Genomic DNA, 24,056 nt, shown 5'->3' with positions numbered 1-24,056 from the left:
AAACTGTTAATCAATCCTTGGTGTTCTGGGATCAGCAATATAAACCCAAAGGTGTTTTTGGAGGACATATTCGTAGCCTCGTCCCTAAAGCTGATCAAGTCCACCATGTTCTTTAAAAACTTAGATTTTTTTTATGCCTGTCAGAGACATGGTTACACAGCAACTCTCCATCAGCTGCATTGCATGTGCCTGGCTACAAAATCTTTAGACAAGATCGATCTAATGGCAGAGGGGGTGGGGTCATGATCTATATTAGAAATAATTTTAAATGACAACAAATATGCTGGCCTTCTAATCATGACTTAGAATATCTTGGACTGAATGTAATGCTCTCTCCTGAAATGTTCTTCATACTTATTGTCGTATATCGTCCACCTTCTTCTAATAATGATTTTTACACCACATTTAAAAAACTGCTTCAAACATGTGATTTAAAAAAATAAGAATACTACTTGGGGATTTCAATTGTAATTGGCTTGATAAAACAAATAGAAAAGCCCTTAAACAGATAATGGATGGTTTAGATTTTATGCAAATCACAGAAGGACCAACCAGAAAAAACTACATCCTCCCAGACACAGATAGACTTAATATTCAGCAACAAGCCTGGAATAATTGCTAAAACATTTAATTTCATCACTGGTTCATCACTTCATCATTCTTACAAACCTATGGAACAGCTTAGAATCCCGAAGAGAGAGTTTGTAAATTTTGAAAGAGCAGTGCAACAGACCAATTGGGCAGATATACTAAATAGGAACAATGTGGACTGTATATTGTTTGCAACCAAGTTAGGCAATCTAGTCAAGGAGTTAACTCGAAAAGTCAAAAACAGGAGAAAAAATAAGAATAACACACTTCCCTGGCTCAATGATGATATATTTAATTTGATGAAAGAAAGAGACCTCTCACTGAAAAGCGTTCTGAAAGTACAGATAGGCTTAGGTTCACTTCGCTATGCAACAAAGTCACGAAAGCCATTAGAAATGCCTAAGGCAACTTTTTTATAACAATTATTAATGAGGAAAAAGGTATTACATAACTGATTTGGGAACAAATTAAGACTTTAATAGGAAATAACAGTCAACAATGGCAACAATATACAGTCCTAAGAAACAGCTAGAGCTGAAAATAAATGACAATCTAATACAAGAACCAGCACAAATTGCCTCAGCTTTTAATAAATATTTTATTGACTCTGTGGCTGAGGTTGCACAAACATTTCCTTTAGTAACAGAAACCATCGTTAAAACTGATAATAGTAAAACCGTTTTTTTGTATTTCAACCCATCTCTGAACAAAAACTAAGGCGATAATGAATTCTCTTAAAACTTCAACGGCCAAGGATGTATACAGGATAGATTCAGCAATGCTCAAATCACTAACAGATAATCTAGCCTGTCCTATCTCATAAATCATAAATCTATCAATATTGCAGGGAGCATTTCCAAGCGCCTGGAAGACTGCAATTGTATCTCCTATTTTTAAATCAGATGACCCTCAGAACATCAGTAACTGTAGCCAAATTAGCATTCTACCTGTAGTATCCAAGGTTGCGGAAAAGCGGATATCACAGCAGCTTGCCTCCTTCCTGAATACCAGTCAATTCAACCTTCATCCTATGCAATTTGGCTTTAGGGCCAACTACTCCACTGCAACAGCCAACTTCCTTTCAAAAGGAGGTGTTGTTGGTGCAGTGTTTTTAGACTTGCGTACAGCCTTTGACACAGTCAACCATAAGGTCCTCCTGGCCAAACTGTCCTCTTTCAATTAATCTCCATTAGCACTTAGCTGGTTTGAATCATACCTGACTGGTAGATGTCAACGTGTTCTTGTTAACAACCAACTTTTTCCAGCTCTTGAGTTGTACACTGGAGTACCACCAGTACAAGGGTCAATCCTCGGTCCACTACTGTTTTCCTTATACATCAATGACCTGCCATCTGCCTGTCCCGATGTGGAAACCCAGTTATATGTGGATGACACTGTATGTGCATGCCAGGACAAAGCAGTTGGCAGCTGCTAAACTTACTTCAGCACAAGAGCGGCTGTAGCTCAGGAGGAAGAGCAGTTGGCCACCAATCGGAAGGTCGGTGGTTTGACTCTGGCTTCCCCAGGATACATGTCGAAGGGTCCTTGGGCAAGACACTGAACCCCACGTTGCCCCCCAGTGTATCATTGGGGGTATGAATGTGTCTGAATGATTAGAAAGCACGTAGTTATGTGCACGTAGTTATGTGCATCTTAAGACGTGCTGTATGAGTATGTGTGAATGCGGCATGTAGTGAAGCGCTTTGAATGGTCAGTTAGACTAGAAAAGCGCTATACAAGTACAAGTCCATTTACCACAAGAGCAGATCTCTAAATGGCTAAACCACTCCTGCCTCCAACTTAATCTAAAAAAAAAGTAGAAATGTTCTTTTCTAAAAGGCAATGCAACATTGTGCCAAACACAACAATATCAGGTCATAATATTGATATTGTGCCAGAGGTCAAATATCTGGGGATTATTATTGACTCTAATCTAACGTTCAAAACAAACATAAAAAAGTAAGTCAAAGAAATAGATTTAGTTTTGTAAATTTCAAATATATAAGAAACACAATGACCTTTAATACCACCAAATTATATGTGAATACCATGATCATGTCACATCTAACATACTGCCTCACAAGCTGGAGACAAACTAGTGGCTCAACACTGAAGCCATTGGAAACCCTGTACAAACAAACCCTTAAAGTTCTCAACCAGAAACCGAACAGCTCGCATCATTGTACCATCTTACACAAACACAATCTTCTGAGCTGGGAGGATTTCATAAAATATAGGAACATCTGTCTGGTCTTTAAAATCCTGCATGGCTTAGCTTCTCCTCCACTGAACTCACTCATAAACCAAAGCAATAACTCTTTTTCCTTTCTTTATTTTTTTTTTTAATCAATGTGTTATAATATACTGTTACTGCTGCAGTTTTTTCTTTTTAGGGTGCCTATTGTCATCTGGCCGGGGACTACAGCAGGATATTAGCCATGTTGGCTAAAGCTGCCCATTTTACTGTTTTTGATGCAGTTAATTAATTGGGACTGTCCAGAACATAAAAAACTAAATCAGATCAAATCAAATCAAACTCACTATGATGACTTTAACTGTACTCAGCACTAACTGGGCCAAAAACTCTGAAAATTCAGACAGAAACTCTGAATAAGGGCCAGGTGGATGATACACAACAACAAACACAAGATGTTTTTGTGATTTCCACTTTGGGTGGGAAAAACTGACAATCAGAGATTCAAAAGAGCTCAAACTAATCTTGGGTCTAGGACTGATTAGTAACCCTGATCTGAAGATAGCTGCCACTCCTCCTCCTCTGCCTGTGGTTCGAGGAACGTGAACATTTAAATAGTCAGAGGGAGTTGATTCATCAATGCTAACATGATCCTCCTGCTGCAGCCAGGTTTCTGTCACAGTCACTGCTGTGACACCTGGTCCTTGACTCACCTGTGTTCCATCTTCAATTGATTGCCCCATTAGTTTAAATACCTAGTCTTCTCTGCCATTCTTCGCTAGCGTGTTAATGTTTTTGTTATGCCTGTTTGGTTAATAACCCTGGCTCTGACCTTTAGTGTTTTTGTGGATTATTTTCAGTTCTTGGATTACCACGTTTTTTTGTTCCGATCCTGCTGGCCGACTTCTCTGCTGAACAAGCAAGGTTTCTCTCTGTGAGAGTTTTTTGTTCTCAAATAAACTTTGTTTCAACTAAAAGTTTGCTTCTCCTGACTCTGTGGCCGCTCTGGGGTCCGCACTTCATTAAGGTGTGACAAATATATAATAATATGATGATCACAAATCAAGTCATTCGGAGAATTCGAAAGGAGAGAGCTAATATTCAGCAAACCACATTTAATAGTTTGATGTTTTTGTTCAGGTAGAGTTTTGGTTTTAATCTTTTTTTTGCACAAGAGGATTTGCTCCTTTTGTGTTTATTGATTGAGGGGGTAGCAGCAGATGGGAAGCCCAAGAGAAGTGTGTAAGACTACAACTCTGCATCCTGGTCTCAACCCTGGGTTGTCATGTTTTTGAATGACTAATAAATTTGTCCATATTTCTAGAAATTAGAGTCGCTCCTTCCAAAGTGGGATGGATGCCGTCTCTCCTAATCCGATCAGGTTTTCTCCAAAAAGATTGTCAATTATCTATGTAGTAGGGTGTAACGAGATCTCGTGCCACGATTGAAGGAGGACATGCGGCTAAACATGTCATCACTGGTCAGATTTGGCAGGGGTCCAGAGAAAACTACAGAGTCCGACATTGTTTTGGAAAAATTACACAATTATTAATGCAACATTAATTTTAGTGACCTCCGATTGGCGTAACCGGGTGTCATTACCGCTGACGTGAATAACTATTTTACCGTATTTTACGCTTATCCTTAGCCAGCAGTTTTAAATAGGATTCTACGTCGCTCTGAACCCTGGAATGCATTTGACTATGGTCGCTGGTGTATCTAATGCCATGTTTCTAACTATAGAGCTGCCAATTAGGATGCCAGGATTTTGTGCTCAGCGGTTGTGTCGCTGAGTGGGGAAAATCTATTTGAAACGTGGACAGGTTTATGGCGAACCACGGGCTTGACTTTAGGACCATGAGTCCTCTTCCTGACAGTCAACCAGCCACCCTGGGGTTCCGGCTGCTCAGGTTCTACTTGGGGGCGACTAATGGAGCTAGCTACGCAAGGTGGCTCCGCACTGGCTAAAGGGACCTGGCTCGCTATCGGGGGATTTTCAAGGGTGCAGAGCCGAGCTTCCAATTCAGAAAACCTCACCTCCAAAACTACAAAAAGACTACATTTGTTACATGTACCATTATAGCTAAAGGAGGCAGAGGAGTCCCTAAACAGCAGGTGAAAGCAGGAGATGGAGGGAGAGAACTGATAGCCATGCTAAGCTAGAACACACTGCTAAAAAGTGAAAATAAAGACTAAATATCTGTAGGAGTGAGTACTAGAATTGATTAAGTGTTCCAGGATGGAAAAAAAGATGTGCTAATGTGCTCAGCTGATAACTCAGATGTGATCTTTAATTTTTTTTTAAAAACACTCTAGCTAAAACCAGATGTGGTCTTTAATTTTTTTTTTAAACTCTAGCTAAAAGCAATAGTGGTGTTTAAAAAAAAATTCCAATTCTGTTTTTTAATATAGCACCAAATGTCATCCCAATTTACGTCAAAGATACAGTCCAATTCAATCATGATACAATAAAATCAAATTCATTAAATTCCAAATTTGTCCAATTCATACTAACCCAATTCAAAAAGTTATTTCGCTAAGGAAACCAACAGATTGCATCGAAACTTCTCTTCGATCCAATCTCCTGTCCTGAGCATGCATGAGGCAACAATGAAAAGAAAAAGCTCCCTTTTAACAGGAAGAAACTTCTGGCAGAATCAGACTCAGGAAGGGCAGCCAGTGATGCATTGAGAGACTGCTTTGATGTCACAGACTGGGCTATACTGCTGGAAGAAGAAGAAATGGACATTGACATGGACAGGAGGGTCAGCACCATCACAGACTACATTAACTTCTGTAGGGACACTGTAATTCCAGTGAGAACGGTAAGGTGCTATTCAAATAATAAACCCTAGATTACTAGTGACATCAAAGACCTCCTGAACCAGAAAAAGAGGGCGTTCCAGAACAGAAATGGAGAAAAGCGGAGGAGTGTACAATAGGAGCTTAAAAAGACACTACGTCAAGCTAAGGTGGAATACAAGAACAAGGTACAGAGACAATAACACCAAGGATTTGTGGAGGGGCATGAGGGCCATCACTGGATACAGACTGAAGAACTCTCGGTCTGTGGAAGGTGATGTGGACAGAGCCAATACTTTCAACCAATATTACAACAGGTTTGATAGTGTGGCTTTTTCCATCTCTGCTGCTGCTCCCTCCACCCCCACCACTTCAGCTGCTTCCTCTATACTGCTTCCACTGCCCAGCTGTACTTCCACCTCAATGGCAACTCGCATCGCCAAGCCTCCTCCTCCACTTGACTGCACCTGCAACTCTGCAGCAACTCTCACCAACAGGCTTCTTCTGTCCAGCTGTACCTCCACCTCTACAGAAGCTTCCACTGCCAGATCTCCTGAGCCCAGCTGCACATCCACCTCTGCGGCAGCTTCCACCGTCAGGCCTTCTGAACCCAGCCACACCTCCACCTCTGTGCATCTTCCATTACCAGGCCTTCTGAGCCCAGCTGCACATCCACCTCTGCGGCAGCTTCCACCACCATGCATCCTGAGAACAGCTGCACCTCCACATCTGTGGCAGCTACCACCTCCAGGCCTCCTGAGTCCAGCTGCACCTTCACATCTGTGGCTGCTCCCACCAGCTGTTGTGGCATGTGTGCGGTGGACAGGAGAAGGAGCACAGGGACCTTGTGGAGTCCTTCAATGGCTGGACCAAAAACAACTTTTTGCTTCTGAACACTACCAAGTCCAAAGAGCTGGTGATGAACTTCAGGAGATCTAAAATTCCATACCAGGCAGTCTGCATTGATAGAGGGGAGACAGAGACTGTTAAGACCTGCAAATACTAGGGGTTGGTGCTGGATGATAAACTGGAGTGGTCTGCCAACATAGAAGCAGTGAACAGGAGGGGCCAGAACCGTCTCTTCTTCCTGAGACAGCTCAGGTCCTTCAATGTCTGCACGGACATCATATGCATGTTTTATCACTCTATCATTGAGAGTGCACTGTTCTATGCTGTCGTCTGCTTGTCTGCACTACAGGCAAGAACTGTAGGCGCCTGGACAAACTGGTGAAAAAGGCTGCTTCTATGGTAGGTAGAAAGATAGACCCTCTCAGTGCTGTGGTGGAACAAAGGATGAGGAGGAAATTATATTTTGTTTTGGAGCACAAACAGCATCCTCTCCACAGCATGATGAGCCTCTCTCTGCAGCTGCTCCTCTGTCCTGCCAGGATGCTGTGGAGGGGATGTTTATTGTTTATTATCAGCTTAGACAATTTGATTTGATTCTATTGATTCAAGGCCAGTAACTGCTGTTGTACTTTGTGTACTCTCACTCCCACATCCTCTTTTCTCAGAGCCACACAAGCATGGCTAATTTAGGAAATCAATATCTTGGCAAGTGCTGCCTCAGTTTTGGCTTTCTGATGTTACAGAGTCTTTACTGTTTGTCAATCTCTCTCTCTCTCTCTCTCTTACCACTCTTCTATATATCTGTGTTGTCTGCGTAAAGCATTTTCGAATTCAGAATTCTGTTCTTAAAATTTCAAGTTATGTATTTGTTTTACTGTATATGTCACTATTCAATCTTCCTTGGATTCTCTTTGATTGTTTCCTCTCTCTGCTACCATTTATCTAACCTTCTGCATATCCCTTGTCAAGAAAAGAGGAGCTTATGGACTGCTGGACTCCTACATTTTCAGTAATGCTACAGTATGAGATGTGTTGACAAAAATTTCAAAGCTAGTAATGAATATTTATAAGAGATGTTGTTTCTTGTAATTTGAAAAGTAATCACTGTAATAGGACATAGTTCCCATATTTAACTCAAACCTTTTTTGATAACCAGATATACCTATTTGTTGTTTAGCCCCTTCAAATGTCTGTAATCTTTTACCAAAATGTTTTGTTTGAATAGTTAATTTTTGAAACACCCATCTTCCAAAACATTTTCATGTTCCATAAGCTTCCTGCATGGTGCTGTGTAACACCAGCACAGTACCATGCAGGAAACCTAAAACAGCAAAATCAGGCCTGACTCTAGCAGATATCTGTTTTCACTTGGAAAGGATACTGAAACTAAACAATAAAAAATGACAGAAATGACAAGGTTTTAGATGGCTGGAAGATTGTAGCGAGCACACTTGAAGCTCTAGTTCCATAGTTCAACAGAGTAATACTTTTTTTTCTTTCCCTGAAACTTATGTGTCCACTGAATTCCAAAGACTTTTCATTTTCCATAGATGAAGAGCTAAGGCAATTTGACATGAATGAGAAATCCCAAATAGGCTTTTTGGAATGTTGTGTACAACAAACACATCAACTTGGAGATGTGTCCATGCAATTCCCTTTGTTGAAACCTGAATTGACAAAGTCAGATGTTTTATCAAGTTGGTAATCTACACAGGCATTGTAGTTTTGCCACAGTTAAAGTGCTGTTCAAAGTCACTAAAACACTTTTGGCACAACTGAAAAATCTTATTTCTGACCCTCTTTAATAAAGTCAAGCTCTGTGGAGTGGAGTGGAGTTATAGTGGTGCTCTAGAATGACACACCAATCTGCACTGTAGAGCTTTCCAGCTCCTTCAGAATGACCTTTTTGTCTCTTTGTTGCCTCTCTAATTAATGCCCTCCCTACCAACTCTGAGATTTGGGGGACAGCACTCTTTTGTCATGATCTGTGGTTTTACATTCTGTTTTTCCTGTATTTTGAGTTTTTCCTAGAGGTTGTGTATTTTCATGGTCTGTGGTTTGTTTTGTGTTTCCATAGTTTTTGTTTTGAGTTTATTGTAATGACCAATGACCTCTGACTCAAATTACACCACACAATGAATAAAGTCTTAACCATTTTATTTTCAGTAAGGGATCATTTGCAAGCTAGTTTCCTGGGTCTAGTCCACTGGCTCCGTGGTAAAACCACAGCAGTGGATGAAACTCCTGAGGCAATGATTTCCAGAGGTATCGTCCAGCGGGGAATGAGGTGAGTATCAGAAGAGTAGACTACAGTAGGATACTGAGTGGACACTTATGAACTACCTTATGCTCAAACATGGTGGATGTTAGAGGCAAAAAAGTCCACCACTGCCAGTACCGCTTGGGTTCAGTTCAGGGAGACAAACTATCAAATTTCTTCCCTGCAGGTGCTGAGCCCAGGTGAAGGTGGCATTTTGTGGCTTCTTTGGGCTGAGCCTGGCCAAACCATAAGGCTACCGGACACTTGCCAATGGGCCAATCCTCCAGGGCTGGCTCCAGGGAGTGCCCCGATTTCTCTATTCCTGCCAAGGTGAATTTAGTTGAGATCTTTGAATCACTCTTAGTCTGACTTTATTCTATTATTATTATATAGGTGGGCAGAACAGTTTAAATGGGCAACTAAGTGAAAGCTACTATAGCTGCAGTGAAGTCCTTTTCTGTGATTGTGGTTGACACTAATTTTTAGATTAGTGAGGAAAGAAGAGAAATTGAACAGTTTGCTGGCTTTAAACCAATTGAGTCATACAGTGGAGAGTCTGGCTGACACTGTATATTTATGTATAAAATGTGTGTATGTCGGAGAGTGACAACAGGTATGTGTATGCATGTGTGAGAGAGGGGACAATAGAAAATGAGAGGAAAGAGGAGATCTCCAGACAGAAGAACACAGAGAGGCAGCCACTGAAGAATTAGTACCACAATAGAAGAAATGGACCAAAACAGCACCTGGAGAGGGCAGAGAAAGACAGAGACAGAAGCCCTTACAGACAGAGCTTACCTAGAGAGCAGGTAAGAGATAGCTACAGGTGTGTATGAAGACAACCTACATGAAACATAATTGCATTGTCATTATCAAAAAGAAAGAAAAAAGGCTGCTTTGCATTATTTTCCACTGAATATCAGATACATCAAGATTTTAGTCAAGTTGACCTGTGTTGCATCTCTTTTTATCACAAGATCAGACAAGATAAGATAAGATAAACTAGCAGTCTGTTGCTGAAGGCACTCACAGGCTCATGCAGAGAGTGGGAGGTGTTGATCATGATGGCGGACAGTTTAGCCAGAGCCCTCCTCTCCCCGAGCTACAGGTGTGTATGCATATGTGAGGACAATCTGACCCATATTATCAATACTTTCAAACCGAGCTTTCTTTTTCATTTCAGATCAGAAGCTTTAAAGTTTTAGTTAAGTTGACCTGTGCTGTTTTCATCATTTTCATCCAGAGGAGGAACGGACGAGAGAAGAGGGACAAAAGAGGGTAGGAATGAGAGACGGACACAAAGAAGCTACCCTGCCTGGATGTGTTTGTTTGTGAATTATGGAAGAATCTAAATCATAGAACTCTGGAGGTGACAGAACGTATTTACATACATCAGATAGTAGTTACACCATAAAGTCTAGTGTCTTGATATTGTTGCTGCTGGCTGAGTAACGTGTTGCCACAATAATGTAGTGTACATCATGTATGATGTAGTATAGCCACAGAATACTACAGATTGTGATGATATAGGGTAGGGCCCCTCAAGAATCAGGGGCCTCTATGTTCTTACTATGGTCCTGGGTGGGAAAAGGCTGATCTCAAGCCAGCCTGCTTCATGCTCAGATATCATCCTGACTGATTTCTTTGAATTTTACAAAATACTTTATACTTTCAGTGTGTTGGATTTTGATATTAAAATGTTCGTTTTCTTACTTAAATTTAAATCTTAAATGTTAGACTTCTAATATAAGTATGCATTGAAATTTAGGTGTAAAGTTTGATAATATTTTTAAGACAGGAATCTTAGCATGTACATTCATATAATGTAGTTAACTGAAACACTTTAAAACACATTCCCACACTTTTGAGCATGTTTTGTGGGCCTGAGAGTTACTTGATGCTCATCTTTTTGTGAATTATTATTGTAATAATACAAAATAAAAACTATCAAAAGCAAATTATTATTTTATAGCAATAGACAGAGGGAGAATTCCTCATAATTCAAATTGTAAATTCTGCACTTTTTTCTTTCATTTAATCAACATTACGACAAACATCTCGGCATTGTTGTAAATACCAAAAAGAATTGAGGAATATTGACTATTCTGTTTTTCAGCCTCAGCTGTAAAATTTTGTATTTTGACTGGGCTGAGGTTTAGATTGGTCATTAGTGAGTTATGCATAAGTCTCAGCTTTCAACCAATAGATTGTCATGTTCAGTTTTGGATCTTTTCAGATTTGGTTAAAACTTTTTGACTGCTGATTAGTTCTACCTCGCAATATTTTGTCTGTCTAGCACCAAATGGCTGACATTCTTTTGAAAAATGTGAATATAATTTTGGAACACATTCATCAAATACACATTTAATGTATGAAAATGGCAATTTGCAACACTCAATTAATATTTCATCATGTATATCAAAGGTTTAATCTTTTCCTGGAAAAACCTCTTAGGTTACAAACACAGCTCAATGATTTGGAAACTTTGAGAGTAGCCATTTGTCTGACTCTGCTTCTATTTTTGTAAGTTGAGACCATAAAATGCTGTATGTGTGTGAAAAAAACTGCATGCTAGACATCAAGTATTTCAGTGAGTCATGTTGGTGTCATGGTACTTTCGCTGGAAGTTGAGAAGAAACAGGACGTTTCACCTCACTTTTTCAAGTGTCAGAGGCATGAAATTTACTTAGTCATTTAAGCCCTATGTGAATTACTATATAATAGAGTCAAGTGGGGTTATCAAGTACCGACTTCTTGAAGCTGCAAAGACAGGAAGACAGTGTGTTGAACAAGTGGAAAAACAAAACATTAAACTTGTATTTTTCATAGAAATAGCTAATTTATGTAAGCAAGATTCTCTTTATAGGAATTAACTGTCCAACACCCCATTTGTAGATCTAAGAAACATGACTAAAAATGGTGTTTTTGTTTATTGAAAAAAATATACCCCCGAGTGCAACTGTAAAGCAACATGACTACACAGGCAGTTGTCTCAGAAACATGAATGTTTTAAAACGCCATATCCACTTAACTTATATGAAACTTGAGAAAACTTAGTACTGATTATCTGGCTGTAGTTCTGTTCTTTTTCATTGTTTTAAGATGGGACTGTCCAGAAAGCAGACAAAGCCAATGACAAATAAACAACTGTGTACATGTGTAATTGTGTGGAAGGCAAGGGGGTGATTGCCACGGTTAGTGCCTGGGTATAAGATACAAGAGACGCAGATGGAAAAAGGGTGATTAATAAGGCAGGAGGGACTAGGGAAAAATGAAGACTTAAAGGAACTTCAACACTAACCATAACCAGATGGGGAAATAAGAGGGAGCCACAGTAGAAAGAAACTGAGTGATGTGAAGAAAGCTGTACTCTTAGAGAGGAGGGAGGAAGATTGGTGGTACTGCTAGGGAGGAGGAGTAGAAAAGGGAGGAGGGAGGCCATGTGAGGAATTTTTTCCCTATACTGACTGGGTGTTTTTCTCCCTCTCTTAGGAATTAGAGGGAGGCTTTATATAATGGGAAGGAGGCAATCATTGAAGTTGTTTGAGAGAAAGGCCCAAAGTAGCTCCTCTCTGAACAACCACAGTTATGCTGCCTAAGAGAACAAAAAAACAGTGATCCAAACAGTATTTATATATCAGTTGTAGCCATTCTTTTCCCAGCTAACTTTTTTCTTCTTCTTCTTCTTCTTCTTCTTCATCATCACAAGACAGACGACTAAAAACAGAAGTAAATTAGACAAAAGTACACTTCAGTCTCTTTTGACCTTTGTTAGTTCTAGTCACAAGTAGTTCTGTGATCTGGCCAAGGAAAACACACCTCCCATATTTTATATGATACACTCATCAAGAACTTAAAAAATGCCATGTGAACTCTAAATGACTTATATTGCTCTCCAAACCCCATTAGATCTTGGCGCAAATTCCACATAATGTTGTCAATTGAATTCCGGAAAGCACCATAAAATTATTTGTGAGTTGCAAATCTAGTTATGCTATGGGCTTCAAACCTTGTCATGTGAACATTCTCCATACCATTACATCACCACAACTTCCCGTGACTGTTAACACCAGACAGGTTGATGTCAAATTCTGAATCTGTGTGACTGACCAGAAAGAAACGTTAATCAGACCAAGAAAGATCCATTCTTTCAGTGTCTAAGTTTGATGTGCTAGTGTCCATGTTAGCCTTAAACTCATGCTCTTGGCTGACCGGAATCCCAGCATGGTCCACTGATGTTTGCTGCCCCTCATCAATAAGCTAAGCTATCAATAAATTTCTATCTGCAGAGCTTCAGTTAGTCAACATTGCTACATTTCATCCAATCATAGAAAGCCTAGAATGTTGTGGATAAATCCCAAGAGAATATCAGGTTCAGAAACCTTTAAACCAGCCTGTGTGACACCAGTATTCATGCCTCTGTTCAGGTTACTCAACAATGCTCAAAATGCTCAAAATGTAATTTTCCCCTAGTGGCCCAAGAAAAGCAGACAAAAGAAAAAAAAAAGATTTAACATTAGATTCGCTAGGTTATCAAATCTTTAATTTTATCTAATATATCTTTCCACACAAATATGAAGTAGCAGCAAGTAAGGACAATAAATATGGCTGTACAGCCCAAATTTCTATTAGAATGCCACTTTTCCATCATGGGAGCTGACAACATAGTTTACTTGATCATTCCATCACTCACCTTAATTATATTTAATTATGTAAAATCTCTGACAAAGAATTGCTATCTTTGAATGTCCCATGGTTCTGAGAGCTTTGTAGTTAGGTGCATTAGCCCCTGGTAGGGTCTTCCAAGGCAAATTGGTTTCAGGGAAGGGGTCAAACAGAGAGCAATTCTAAAGACTTGAAGGAAAATAAACAGTTAGGGCAAGGTGACTCACCCGGAATAGGGAAACCAGTTTAGTCCCAGGGAACCAGACTGCAGAGAGGAGCATCTGGTGACAGAGGAAGGAGGAAGAGAAGTTGCCTACCAATTGTAAAGTCTGTGGTTTGACTTCCAGCTTCTCCAGGCCACATGTAGAAGCGTCCTTGGGCAAGATACTGAACCCCACATTACCTACAGATGTATCCATCGGTGTAGGAATGTGTGGAAATGTATGGCACTGTGTAGCCTATATAAATGAAGACATGCTGTACGAGTGTGTGAGTGAATGGGTTAATGTGGCAAGTAGTGTGAAAACAAAGTGTGAGTGGTCAGCTAGACTAGAAAAGCGCTATACAAGTACAGTCCATTTACCACTTGAAATCTATAAATAAACACACCATAATTCAAGGATTGCCACTTTGAGGTGGCAATTCATGCAGTGGGTTACACTTCATTGTTAAGGGCAGATTGCAGCTTGCTGGGTGAGAGGCTCAGTGGCAAGCACCTGGTGGTCAGACAATTTCTCATAGTGGTCTTGCCAGGCACCGCTCAAAAGAGCTACATGGTACCACCCTTCTGTGGACCCACTACCTGCAGGAGGTGCCATAAGGATCCGGTGTTTTGTGGATTGGATGGCAGTCATTGGATGGCTGGACTTAATTTCCTCCTGGAGTTGCCCTGGATCAGAGACGACGGGTGGTTGTTGGCTCATTTATAGGCCCCATTTGTGCTCTCAAATGTTGTGAGTTTTCCCAGGTGTACAAGAGGGAGGACTGCCTGTGCTTCTGGTCAGGGGGGCCATGTTTCAGGCCCCCATTGCTGAGACATATGGAGCTGCGGCAGATGGAGTTGCGGCTGTAAGGTAGTTAGTGCTTGTTGTGGTGGCAGCCCCCAAATCCAATGGTGGACACTTGTTGTAAAGGGAGCTGACACACTGAGGAAGGAGTTATACAGAACTCGGTTAACTTGTAAAACTCCAGAGGCAGCTAAGTACCAAGAGGCCAAACGGAATGGACAGCCAACATATTGGACCAACATTTCATGGTGGTCTAAGACAGTGCCTCTAGACTGGTAGATCGGGTTGATGGTACCTATTTTTAAAAAGGGGTACCAAAAGGTGCATCCAACTACAGGGAGCTCACATTTACACATATCAGAAATTGGTATTGAAATTAACTAAATCTAAACTATCTGTTGTCCAATTGCTCTGCTCTAATAAAATACTTTCATAAAATAATTTCATAACTAAAGCATCTTCTGACAAAATCAACTTCAAGTAATTAAAAAAACATCTGAGCATTGAATTATATCACAGAGCTGGACATAAATATATATATACATTCTCTGTCATAGTGACCAATTTATCATGGTTAACGATATTATCGCGGTATTCTTAATTGCTGTACAAATGTCCAAAAAACACATACATTGAAATAATTTCATGAAATTTTGGGATTTTCTTATCATACTAAATCATTTGAAGCCAAAATCTTATCAAAATGAAACTTTTGCATTAAAGGGGCAAACAAATTGCACAGAAAGAGTTTATTTTGTAATTTGTAAACAAAATTTGTTTATATATTTTGTTCATACATAAGAAGTGTGTTTGAGTGAGACAAGTGCCTGTGTAAGAAAATGAGTATATGTTCTTCTGTGTCTGTTGGGCCAAATTGTGATTTAATTATGAATTAAATTAACACAGCGTTTTATTTTATTATTTTAAGTACAGACAGCATAACTCGCTGTCAATATCAACTCACGTTTTTAACTGGCTATGATAAATATCACCGTTTGTTCTTCCTAACGTTAATGAACATGTTTACATTATTTAACGCCATATTACAGCAGAGCTGACAGTATACTGGCTGCTTTCGGTTCCGTTTCATTTGGAGACACTTAGCAACACAGCTGCTAACACGGCTAGTAGCTGCTCAGCTAGTAGCTGCCAAGTTTTTGAAAATGAAAACGGAAAACGTTGCATTTTAGGATGATAGATACTGCTTGAAGCTTGGGAGACTTGGATGAGGCTGTTATTATATATCCCTACAATCCACCGCAATAATGAGATTAATTTAAACATAAACTGTAATCTTTATCGCATAAAATTTCACCGCATTTTACCGTAACCGTTACATCCCTAATATACACATACATATAAGAAATAATATACAATGTATCATATTGTACTGAAAGTTTATAAATACACTTCTAATATGTTGTTTTTAATACTATATTACCAATTGACTGAGAGGTCCTCAGTATATTATTATTGTATATTATTACAACCTTATACTATAACTATAACTTTAACTTTGTATCTTCCTTTGTGAACTCATAAAAAATCTTAACCAATAGTGAAAACTAAGTTTGCCAATAGGCAAAGTCTTTAAAGATTATTATTTTATGGTACTACATAATTTAGTAACGTAGCCAAAGGAATGGAAAAAAAGCCTATATACTAAAAGAAGTATCAAAAATATAAATAACCCCAGCAAGCATACAAAGAAACAATGAAATATGTGACTAAAAATGACATATTTACATGACTGGCCTGAGTGCTATCATTAACTGTTGTGCATTGTGCATCTACACTTTCATAAAAATAAACATGAAAGTTAACTAGACCTTTAGTCCAACACTACACAAGGCAGAGCTGCTCTGTGTCCACTGAAGAGGGTTTGTAAACATGCCAATAACAACAAATCCCACAAACACCAACATTTCCAAAGTATAATGAGTGAGGCAAGGGCTTTTGCTGTTACCATACTTAATTGAGTATAAGCTGCAGCAAAACATTTTCCTTAAATCCAATACATACTTATCAGTGTAGTCATGAAGACAGCATAGATTAAATACATACTGATGTAGAAGGTATTGGGGGCTTGAGTTCCATCCACTTTAAGCTCTAGCAGGCTGCTGATCTTGTTTTCATGTCTCAACCAAAGGGCCACACCCAAGATTACACCTCCGGCAAGCTGCAAAATACAAACAATTTTGTTTAAACATTTTTTAATGTGTCTGGTGCTAGACACATTTTCAAAATCAGATTTATGTTATATTGTTTTTTCACATTTAGGATGCATGTTGAGACAAAAGTCCTGATGCCAAGTCAAGCAAATTTTATTAAGAAAGGAAAGTATTAATAAAAGTTCCTCAAAGGGTTAAAATGAGAAACTCTATCTAAAAAGCCTTTAAGAGGTGAAGGAAAAAAAACAAAAAACAAGGAGGACATTTCAGAGGAGCAGCCAACAGACGTGCAACATAATGGTGTTTGTACCGAGAAGAAACATAGCAGATTTACATCAGAGACAATCAAGTTGATACAATTTTAAGATGTACTATATGAAGAGATGGAACAAATTATTATTCTAAAGGTTCATATGCCTATTTCTATAAAAAAAAAAAAATCTACCTTTAGTGTTACCGCACAATAACCTTTGTGTTCATTAAGATATGGTTTTCCTATAATTTATAAGAACAGCTGGTCTCACTTGATGCCAAACACTCACTCGATGTAACGCGTCACAAGAATAAATCAATAAAGTAGTTCCACACTTTTAAACATACAATTATTTTTCCAAAAGTAGCACTTGAGGTTATTTTACAGAACATTTCAAGCACCACTTACATCAAAATGTCCTTGATAATTTTCTCTATATCAACTCTATTACAGATTAATAAGTTTTCAATAAATTTACAATTACATATAGAAAATCCATAGCTTCTTTTTTTTCAAATGTTCATTAAGAAGCTCTAAAAGTATAACTATATTTTCAGTTATAACTATGTCAGCTGACGTGTGACAGCATAATGGAAAAAAGTTGCCTTCCACAGATAAAAACATTGTCTTTCCACACATTTCTCAACGTGGGAATTTTGGGGTATATTGTCTACATAACATCTTATAGTAGAAAGATCTAAATAAATCTTTAATTAGCTAATGTTGATTGATACACCAGATTGAGTATTGTATGTTCATTATAGAAATATATTTGGAATACATTGGTATTTGACCCATAGAGGCATATTTCTATACGTTATCATATTGTATACTTCTAAAATGCGCCACAACAAAACGTCATAGTATCATAGACCTGGGTGACAAGAGAAGGAAGAGGAGTGAGCCCAGTGAATGACCTGGGAGTATAGAGAAGGTGGCACAAACAGATGGTTCTGGGGACACCCCTCAGAAGCGGGAGTACCCTCCCAGACCCTTCTCTCAACCTTTCATGAAACAGCGCCCACAATGCATGAGGATGAAATAACCAGGGTTGGATGTCTAGGTTCAGAACAGGGATAAAAATGCGAGAGAGGGTGTCAAGTTTGAGGCTCTTGGACCCGATCGATAAGAAAATGTGAAGTTAAACCTTTTGAAGAATAAGGCCCATCTGGCCTGCCTGGCGTTTAATCATTTAGCACCTTTCATGTATTCTAGTTTATTATGGTCTGTTCAGACTAGAAACAGCTTTTCCGAACCCTCGAGCCAAGGACGCCACTCCTCCAGTGCAAACTCAATCGCAAGAAGCTCACGATCTCCCACGTCAAAGTTCCGTTCAGCAGTAGACAGTTTACTAGACAGGAAGGCACAAGGATGCAGACGGTTATCCTTACAGGACATCTGACAGAATACTGCCCCAATTCCCACATCAGAAGCATCGACTTCCACAATGAATTGAACACGAGGGTCAGGGAACATGAGTATCGGAGCAGAAATAAAAGCATTGCACATGTTGCACAAGTCCTTTCAACAGGAGAGTAAATGAGGTAAACAAACACAGGTATTGAGCATATCACAAAGAACGTAATTTACAAGTGCTTGAAAGACGGCAGGTGCGGTCGTCAAACCAAACCACATCATGAGATACTCATAGTGTCCACTAGAGGTATTGAATGCAGTTTTCCACTAATCCCACTTCTGATCTTGACTAGATGATATGCATTATGCAGGTCAAGCTTGGTTAACATCTTAACACCAGACAGAAGCTCAAAAGCAGATGACATTACAGGCAAAATATAGCAGTTCATAATAGTTATTTAATTCAAACCTTGATAGTCAATACAGGGACTCAGAGACACATCCTTCTTTTTCACAAAGAAGAAACCAGCTTCTGCCAGGGTGGTGGAAGGCCAAATTAGTCCAGCTTTCCAGAAAGGAATCTATATAATTCTTCATAGCCTGCCACTCAGGCACAGACAACGCCTGTTGTCTGAGGAGCAATACCCAGAAGTAAGTCTATGCCACAATCATATGGCTAATGAGGAGGAAGGGTGGCTCGTACCTTATTAAAAATGTCATTGAGGTTGTGATAAAATCTAGGAACTTTGTGCAGATCCGGGAATTGAGCATCAGCGAAAGGTTCCACTGGAGCCGTGGAGACAGAGGACTCAATGGGGGTAGATCGCAGGCAGAGTTCCCAACAGCTGTTACCCCAGAACAGAATCTTACCTCTGCTGCAGTCAATGTGCGGGTTGTGTTGAAGCAGCCTTGGACACAGAAGACGAGAAAACTAAGCTCTTCGAAGTGATGATCCGGGAACAGGACTTGGACTGGAACTGTTAATGTGTGATGTAGCAGATCAGATGATTGTCTAAAGAATTAGCCTCCACCGGAATATCCATGGGAATAGCCTGAAGGCCGAGAGTTCTCGCAAACCCAGTGTCCATTACGTTGGCGTCTGCCCATCAATTAGTAAACAAAAGTGTAGAAAGAGTCATAGCAACAGAGCGCAGGGTAACCAGAGGTTGAGGACCTGATGACAGAGAGCCAGAGCTGACACGACTCAACAATTTCTTAGCGTGTGATGCAGGACAGCAACGAGCAGGACAAGCAGGGAGGAAGTGCCACGACTGGGCCCATGTAGGTGCAGAAACCCTCCTGGTATCGACGTTTGCACACAGGAAGAGCGAGGCGAGGAGCGGCAAACACTGAAAGCTGAAAGCTTTAGCACGTCCCATTCTTTACGGTCTGGGAGCAGTTGGTCAGAAAGGTTATGATCCTGTGATAGATTGATGCAGTCCCAGGTCAGTTTATTTGGACACCAGCCTGTGGGAGAGGATGGTGTTGAATGCAGAACTACAATCTACAAAGAGTAGCCAGGGATACATCCCTCAATATCTCCAGCTGTTTCTCCAACTTACTACTGGAGACAGGCTAGAGAATGAGGAAGGGCAGGCCTCAGTGTGTCCTGATGTGGGGGGAGATGTTGGGGAGGCTGTGTAAAGATCAATGACTGAGGTGCAGGGTGACATTATGAAGGTGTGACAGGGAAGCTGTCCGTAAAAGTAGGTTGTGATGTCTGTGTACCTGTAAACATGATCAACCCATTGGCTCTGTCCAAACATTCATAATTTTGACCTAATATGTGTATCATTCATTCACTCTATTTTCTAAATTAAAAAAAGAAAGGACAGAAAATTATAAGAACCAGTAAGATTCTATTTAGTTTATTCAAACAAGTTTTTCTTTTTTTTTTGAGGCAACTAACATAAGTTCACCATTCCCATGTGAGAGAAACCACACATACACAGGTAGAACATGCAAACTCCACACAGAAAGGCCCCGGGTGGGGATCAAATCTGGAAACCTCTTCGCTGTGAGGCGACGGTGCTAACCACCACACCACCGTGCAGTCCTCTCTCACTCCGGGAGTTTTACTTAACTGAAACATTAAGGTCTTTGTCAATGATTGGTCTTTGGTCTTATGGTCTTTGTCTTGGTATTAGGGAAAATATTTAGGGGTCTAGCAGCGAAGCTGCAGACACCTATTGTTTTAGCTGTTTTTCCTATTATTATTGATCTACTTTCCGCTGCAATTGAAGTCTATGGCAGCCCATAGAACCGTATGGTAAAAAGTTGTAAAATTCGGCCCATATTTTTAGGACAATCCCATTAGTAAACTCAACAAATTTGGTGCCCAAAATCCAAACTCTCTAGCGCCACCAACATGTCAAACTTTGAAGCACATTCAGCTAAATAACTTTTGACTCGTTGGTCCAAATTTTTTTAAAAAAGGCATCGTTGGAATCCTTGGATCACGAGTCATTTTCCGTCTGACTAGATTTTCCGCCATCTTGGATTTTGTTGAAAACCTTAAAAAAGTTTCACAGGTCACAGATTTTGACCAATTCTCATGAAAATTGGCTCACAGTATCTTTGGACGAATCCGCACAAAAGATACGAAGCGGATTTTTCAATTTCGACTTTGTTCAACCAATACAACCAATCAAAGTTAACGGCGACAACGCCAAAAACGTTCTCTAAGAGGCCCAAGAATTTTGGTGATCTTTGACCTATAGGTGGCGCTATATTTAGCAAAAATGCATTTTTGCTCATATCTTTGGACCCGTTTGTCCAAATTTCACAAATGAGGTACCGTTGTAATCCCGGGATATAGCCGAGGTCAACACAGCCTATGACGTAATTCGCGCCATCTTGGATTGTCCGCCATTTTGAATTATATCAAAAACCTTCAAAACGCATTACAGGTCACCCAGATTGTTTGATTTCCACGGGACTTGACACATAGAATCTTCAGACCAAGCCTCACAAAAGCTTTCAAGTGGTATTTTTAAATTCGCTTCCTTTTGCCCGTAGCAGCCAATCAAACTCAGCAATGACGCGCCAAACAGGACGTGAGGCCATATCTCAGCAACCATTTGATTTGTTGACATCAAACTTATAACACAGACTCATGACCATGTCTGTAAGAGGCCCAAGAAGTCTGGTTAACGTCCACCCAGAGGGGGCGCTATAAGTAGCAAAACTACATTTTCCTCATAGCTTTGGAGCCGTTGGTTCAAATTGGACAAATGAGGTACCGTTGGAATCCCTGGATGAAGACGATTTCACCTCAAACACCAAACTTGGTCTATGGATTGATGATGCCTTCCTGAGCAGCCACAGGCTTACCTGCTGTTCTGCTAGACCCCGCCATCGCTGCTTGCAGCTATATTGATCACTGTATTCCCAAGATGCTTATGAGGTATGTTGCCTGTAATTTTCATTTGAGTTGATTGTTCCTGTATTGTAATATGCTTTGCATCAATCGAATTACAAGAACCTTGACTTTCATAAAGTCCATCGCATGTGCACTCACTTAACACTGTATTTGTGTGAATAGTAATGTTTGGTAGAAAACAGCTCCTTTCGTATTGCATCTGTTATAAAACTGACCATTCTGCAACAATTGTACGAAAGTCTGAATAACGATGCAGTTCACTGACTGAATGTAATTCTGAATTTAAAGAATCAGTTGACCTGTTGATGCCCTGTTGCTCACCTGACAGCTGATGTGGGAGAGCGGGGCCTTGACATGGCTCGAACAACATATTGTGTGCTGACACTGCTTGAACCAGATGTTGTTTAAGGTCAGAATGAACCCTGTCTCGATAATGATGAAGATGTAGTAGCATTCTCAGACAGCAGGCGCCTAAAATAGATATTGGGTTTGTGCCAAATACACACTGAATGATATAGAAAGGTATTAGAGAATGTCACAAACTGAGGTCATTGGGAATTTCTGTGCATGCTGAAATGCACATCTCTGTGACGGTCTGTTCAATAAATTCCCCATAAGAGGCTGACCACGACGAGTCCGACTACTCATTTCTCCACAACATGGTGACCCCGACTTTGTGAATTTGGTATCTGGAGCCCCACTAAGCGAGTCATCTGTGCCCCAGCAGCTGAAATCAGTCATCAAAGCCAGCAGGTAGGATATCTTTTTCCTAATCATTAAAGCGGCAGATGTTTGCTCGTTGGTGTATGGTGTGACAGCCCTCTGAGTTTTTCCCCAAATTAAAGACAACAGGAGAAAGTGGTGGGCTTGCCTCGTAAGTCTGTTATTTTTCCACTGCGCAGGGGGGCAGCTGAAACAGCTGTGACGTGTATTGTTGTCTCATTTGGATTGGTGAAATGTCATTGTGTATAGATCCAATTGGAAGCATCTGGGTAAAGCAAAAATTAGGGCAACGCCCTTAGCTTGAGTCACATCAAAATAAGTTGAGCATTAACCTAGCTCTCGATTATCAATGAATTAGCATTTAGTAGCATTAGCAATAAAGCTAATGTTAATCTAGTTTAAATATGCAATAGGTTAGCAAGTATTAACATTAGGAATAAAGCTAATATTAACCTCCAAACTAGAACTAGAAATCACAATAGCAACAAGCTAAATTAGCCTAACATTGAATTAGCATTGGTTTTAACCCAACCTAGAATATAAGCCTTCAAAGCTAACATAGACTAACATTAATATTAGCACTGACAGTAGCCTAACCAACCATTAGCATAATTGGCAGCATCTAAGTTAAACTGAGCCTAGTAGTGAACAAGCATTGGTTTGAGCTTTAGCTTAGCTTAAACTTAGACATCCAAGAGTTTTTTTTTTAAAAAGGGAGTAAGTAACTAGGTGACACGATGAATGTAACACCAATAACAATCATCAGTGCCAAGCATCCAGAGCATTTCAAAGATATTCAAAAAATATTTAAAAAATGGGAAAAACGAACAAAAAATTTGTTCTCAAAAGATGATAAAAGATGGTACTTTTGATGCAGTTGCCTGTGAGGATATGGAACGAAGAATCAAAGATTACAAACCAAGAGATAAAAGCAAAAAGAGACAACCCCCACATTATCAAAAATCACCAGTTCAAAAAGTGTCTTTGGAAGATCCTTAGAGTTCAACAGCTTCAGCAACAGCACATTCCTCAGATCACCAAAAATCACTACATCAGGATTATACCACTACTCCCTCTGTAGGCAAAACTATACTACAAGACATGTCTCCCAGATATTATAGTACAGGCAGAAAGACATTCAAAGTTTTAGACTGCTATGCAGGATTTAATGACAAGCTGATAGGAGAATCGTACTGGTTAGAGCTTTTTATGACTGATTTACAGCAAGAAATAAACAAAGCGTGATCTGAAACAGAAATCAGAGATTCAGCATGAAGATGTCAAAACCAGTAAAGATAAAGGTTATGATCTGAGATACCGACTAATATTCACCCACCAGATAGATATACTGAGCCAGGACAGTATCCAATTTTGATAAAAGGGACCCAGGGACATTATGTGCCATGGCAGATGCTTGACCTTGCAAGGCCGGTTGCTAGATTCCCTGATGTTCACGAAGGTGCAAGCACATGGATAAGAGATTTTGAAGGAGAAACCGTGGGCAAACTGTTTGCTGTGGGAGACATTAAGGCAATGTGGGCACAGTATTTTGGAGCCCCTTCAATGGAGAACATTGAGACAAGTGAGAATGGTTGGATGTTGAGTCACCGAACAGATGGAACTGAGTTTAATGCATATCAAGCTGCATTGTGGGAAGCACTGCGAGCTGAGTATCCTGCAAGAGTGGCGAAAGCATTAAAGGGTGAGCCACTGTCAGATACAGAGAGTCCAGCTCCATATGTTGCGTGCCAATTGAAAAATGGAAACAAGAAACGGAGGAATAAATTGAAAAAAATACCAGTG

At 39.9% G+C, this 24,056-nt stretch overlaps 1 protein-coding gene across 1 annotated transcript in view; it reads right to left on the bottom strand.

Annotated features, from left to right (window-relative positions):
• cd81a (CD81 molecule a) overlaps nt 1-24,056 on the bottom strand; it is a 56,131-nt gene that overhangs the window by 12,311 nt on the left and 19,764 nt on the right. Inside the window, exon 2 of the mRNA XM_072381058.1 lies at nt 16,433-16,547. Within this exon, the coding sequence (XP_072237159.1) occupies nt 16,433-16,547 (115 nt within the window). The remainder of the gene's footprint in view (nt 1-16,432; nt 16,548-24,056) is intronic.

The sequence above is a fragment of the Leuresthes tenuis genome, unplaced genomic scaffold (assembly GCF_036924035.1).
Source record: "Leuresthes tenuis unplaced genomic scaffold, fLeuTen1.0.hap1 SCAF_2, whole genome shotgun sequence".
Taxonomy (NCBI): domain Eukaryota; kingdom Metazoa; phylum Chordata; class Actinopteri; order Atheriniformes; family Atherinopsidae; genus Leuresthes; species Leuresthes tenuis.
Note: the sequence above shows the minus strand (reverse complement) of the source record. Positions and strands in the feature narration are given on the sequence as shown.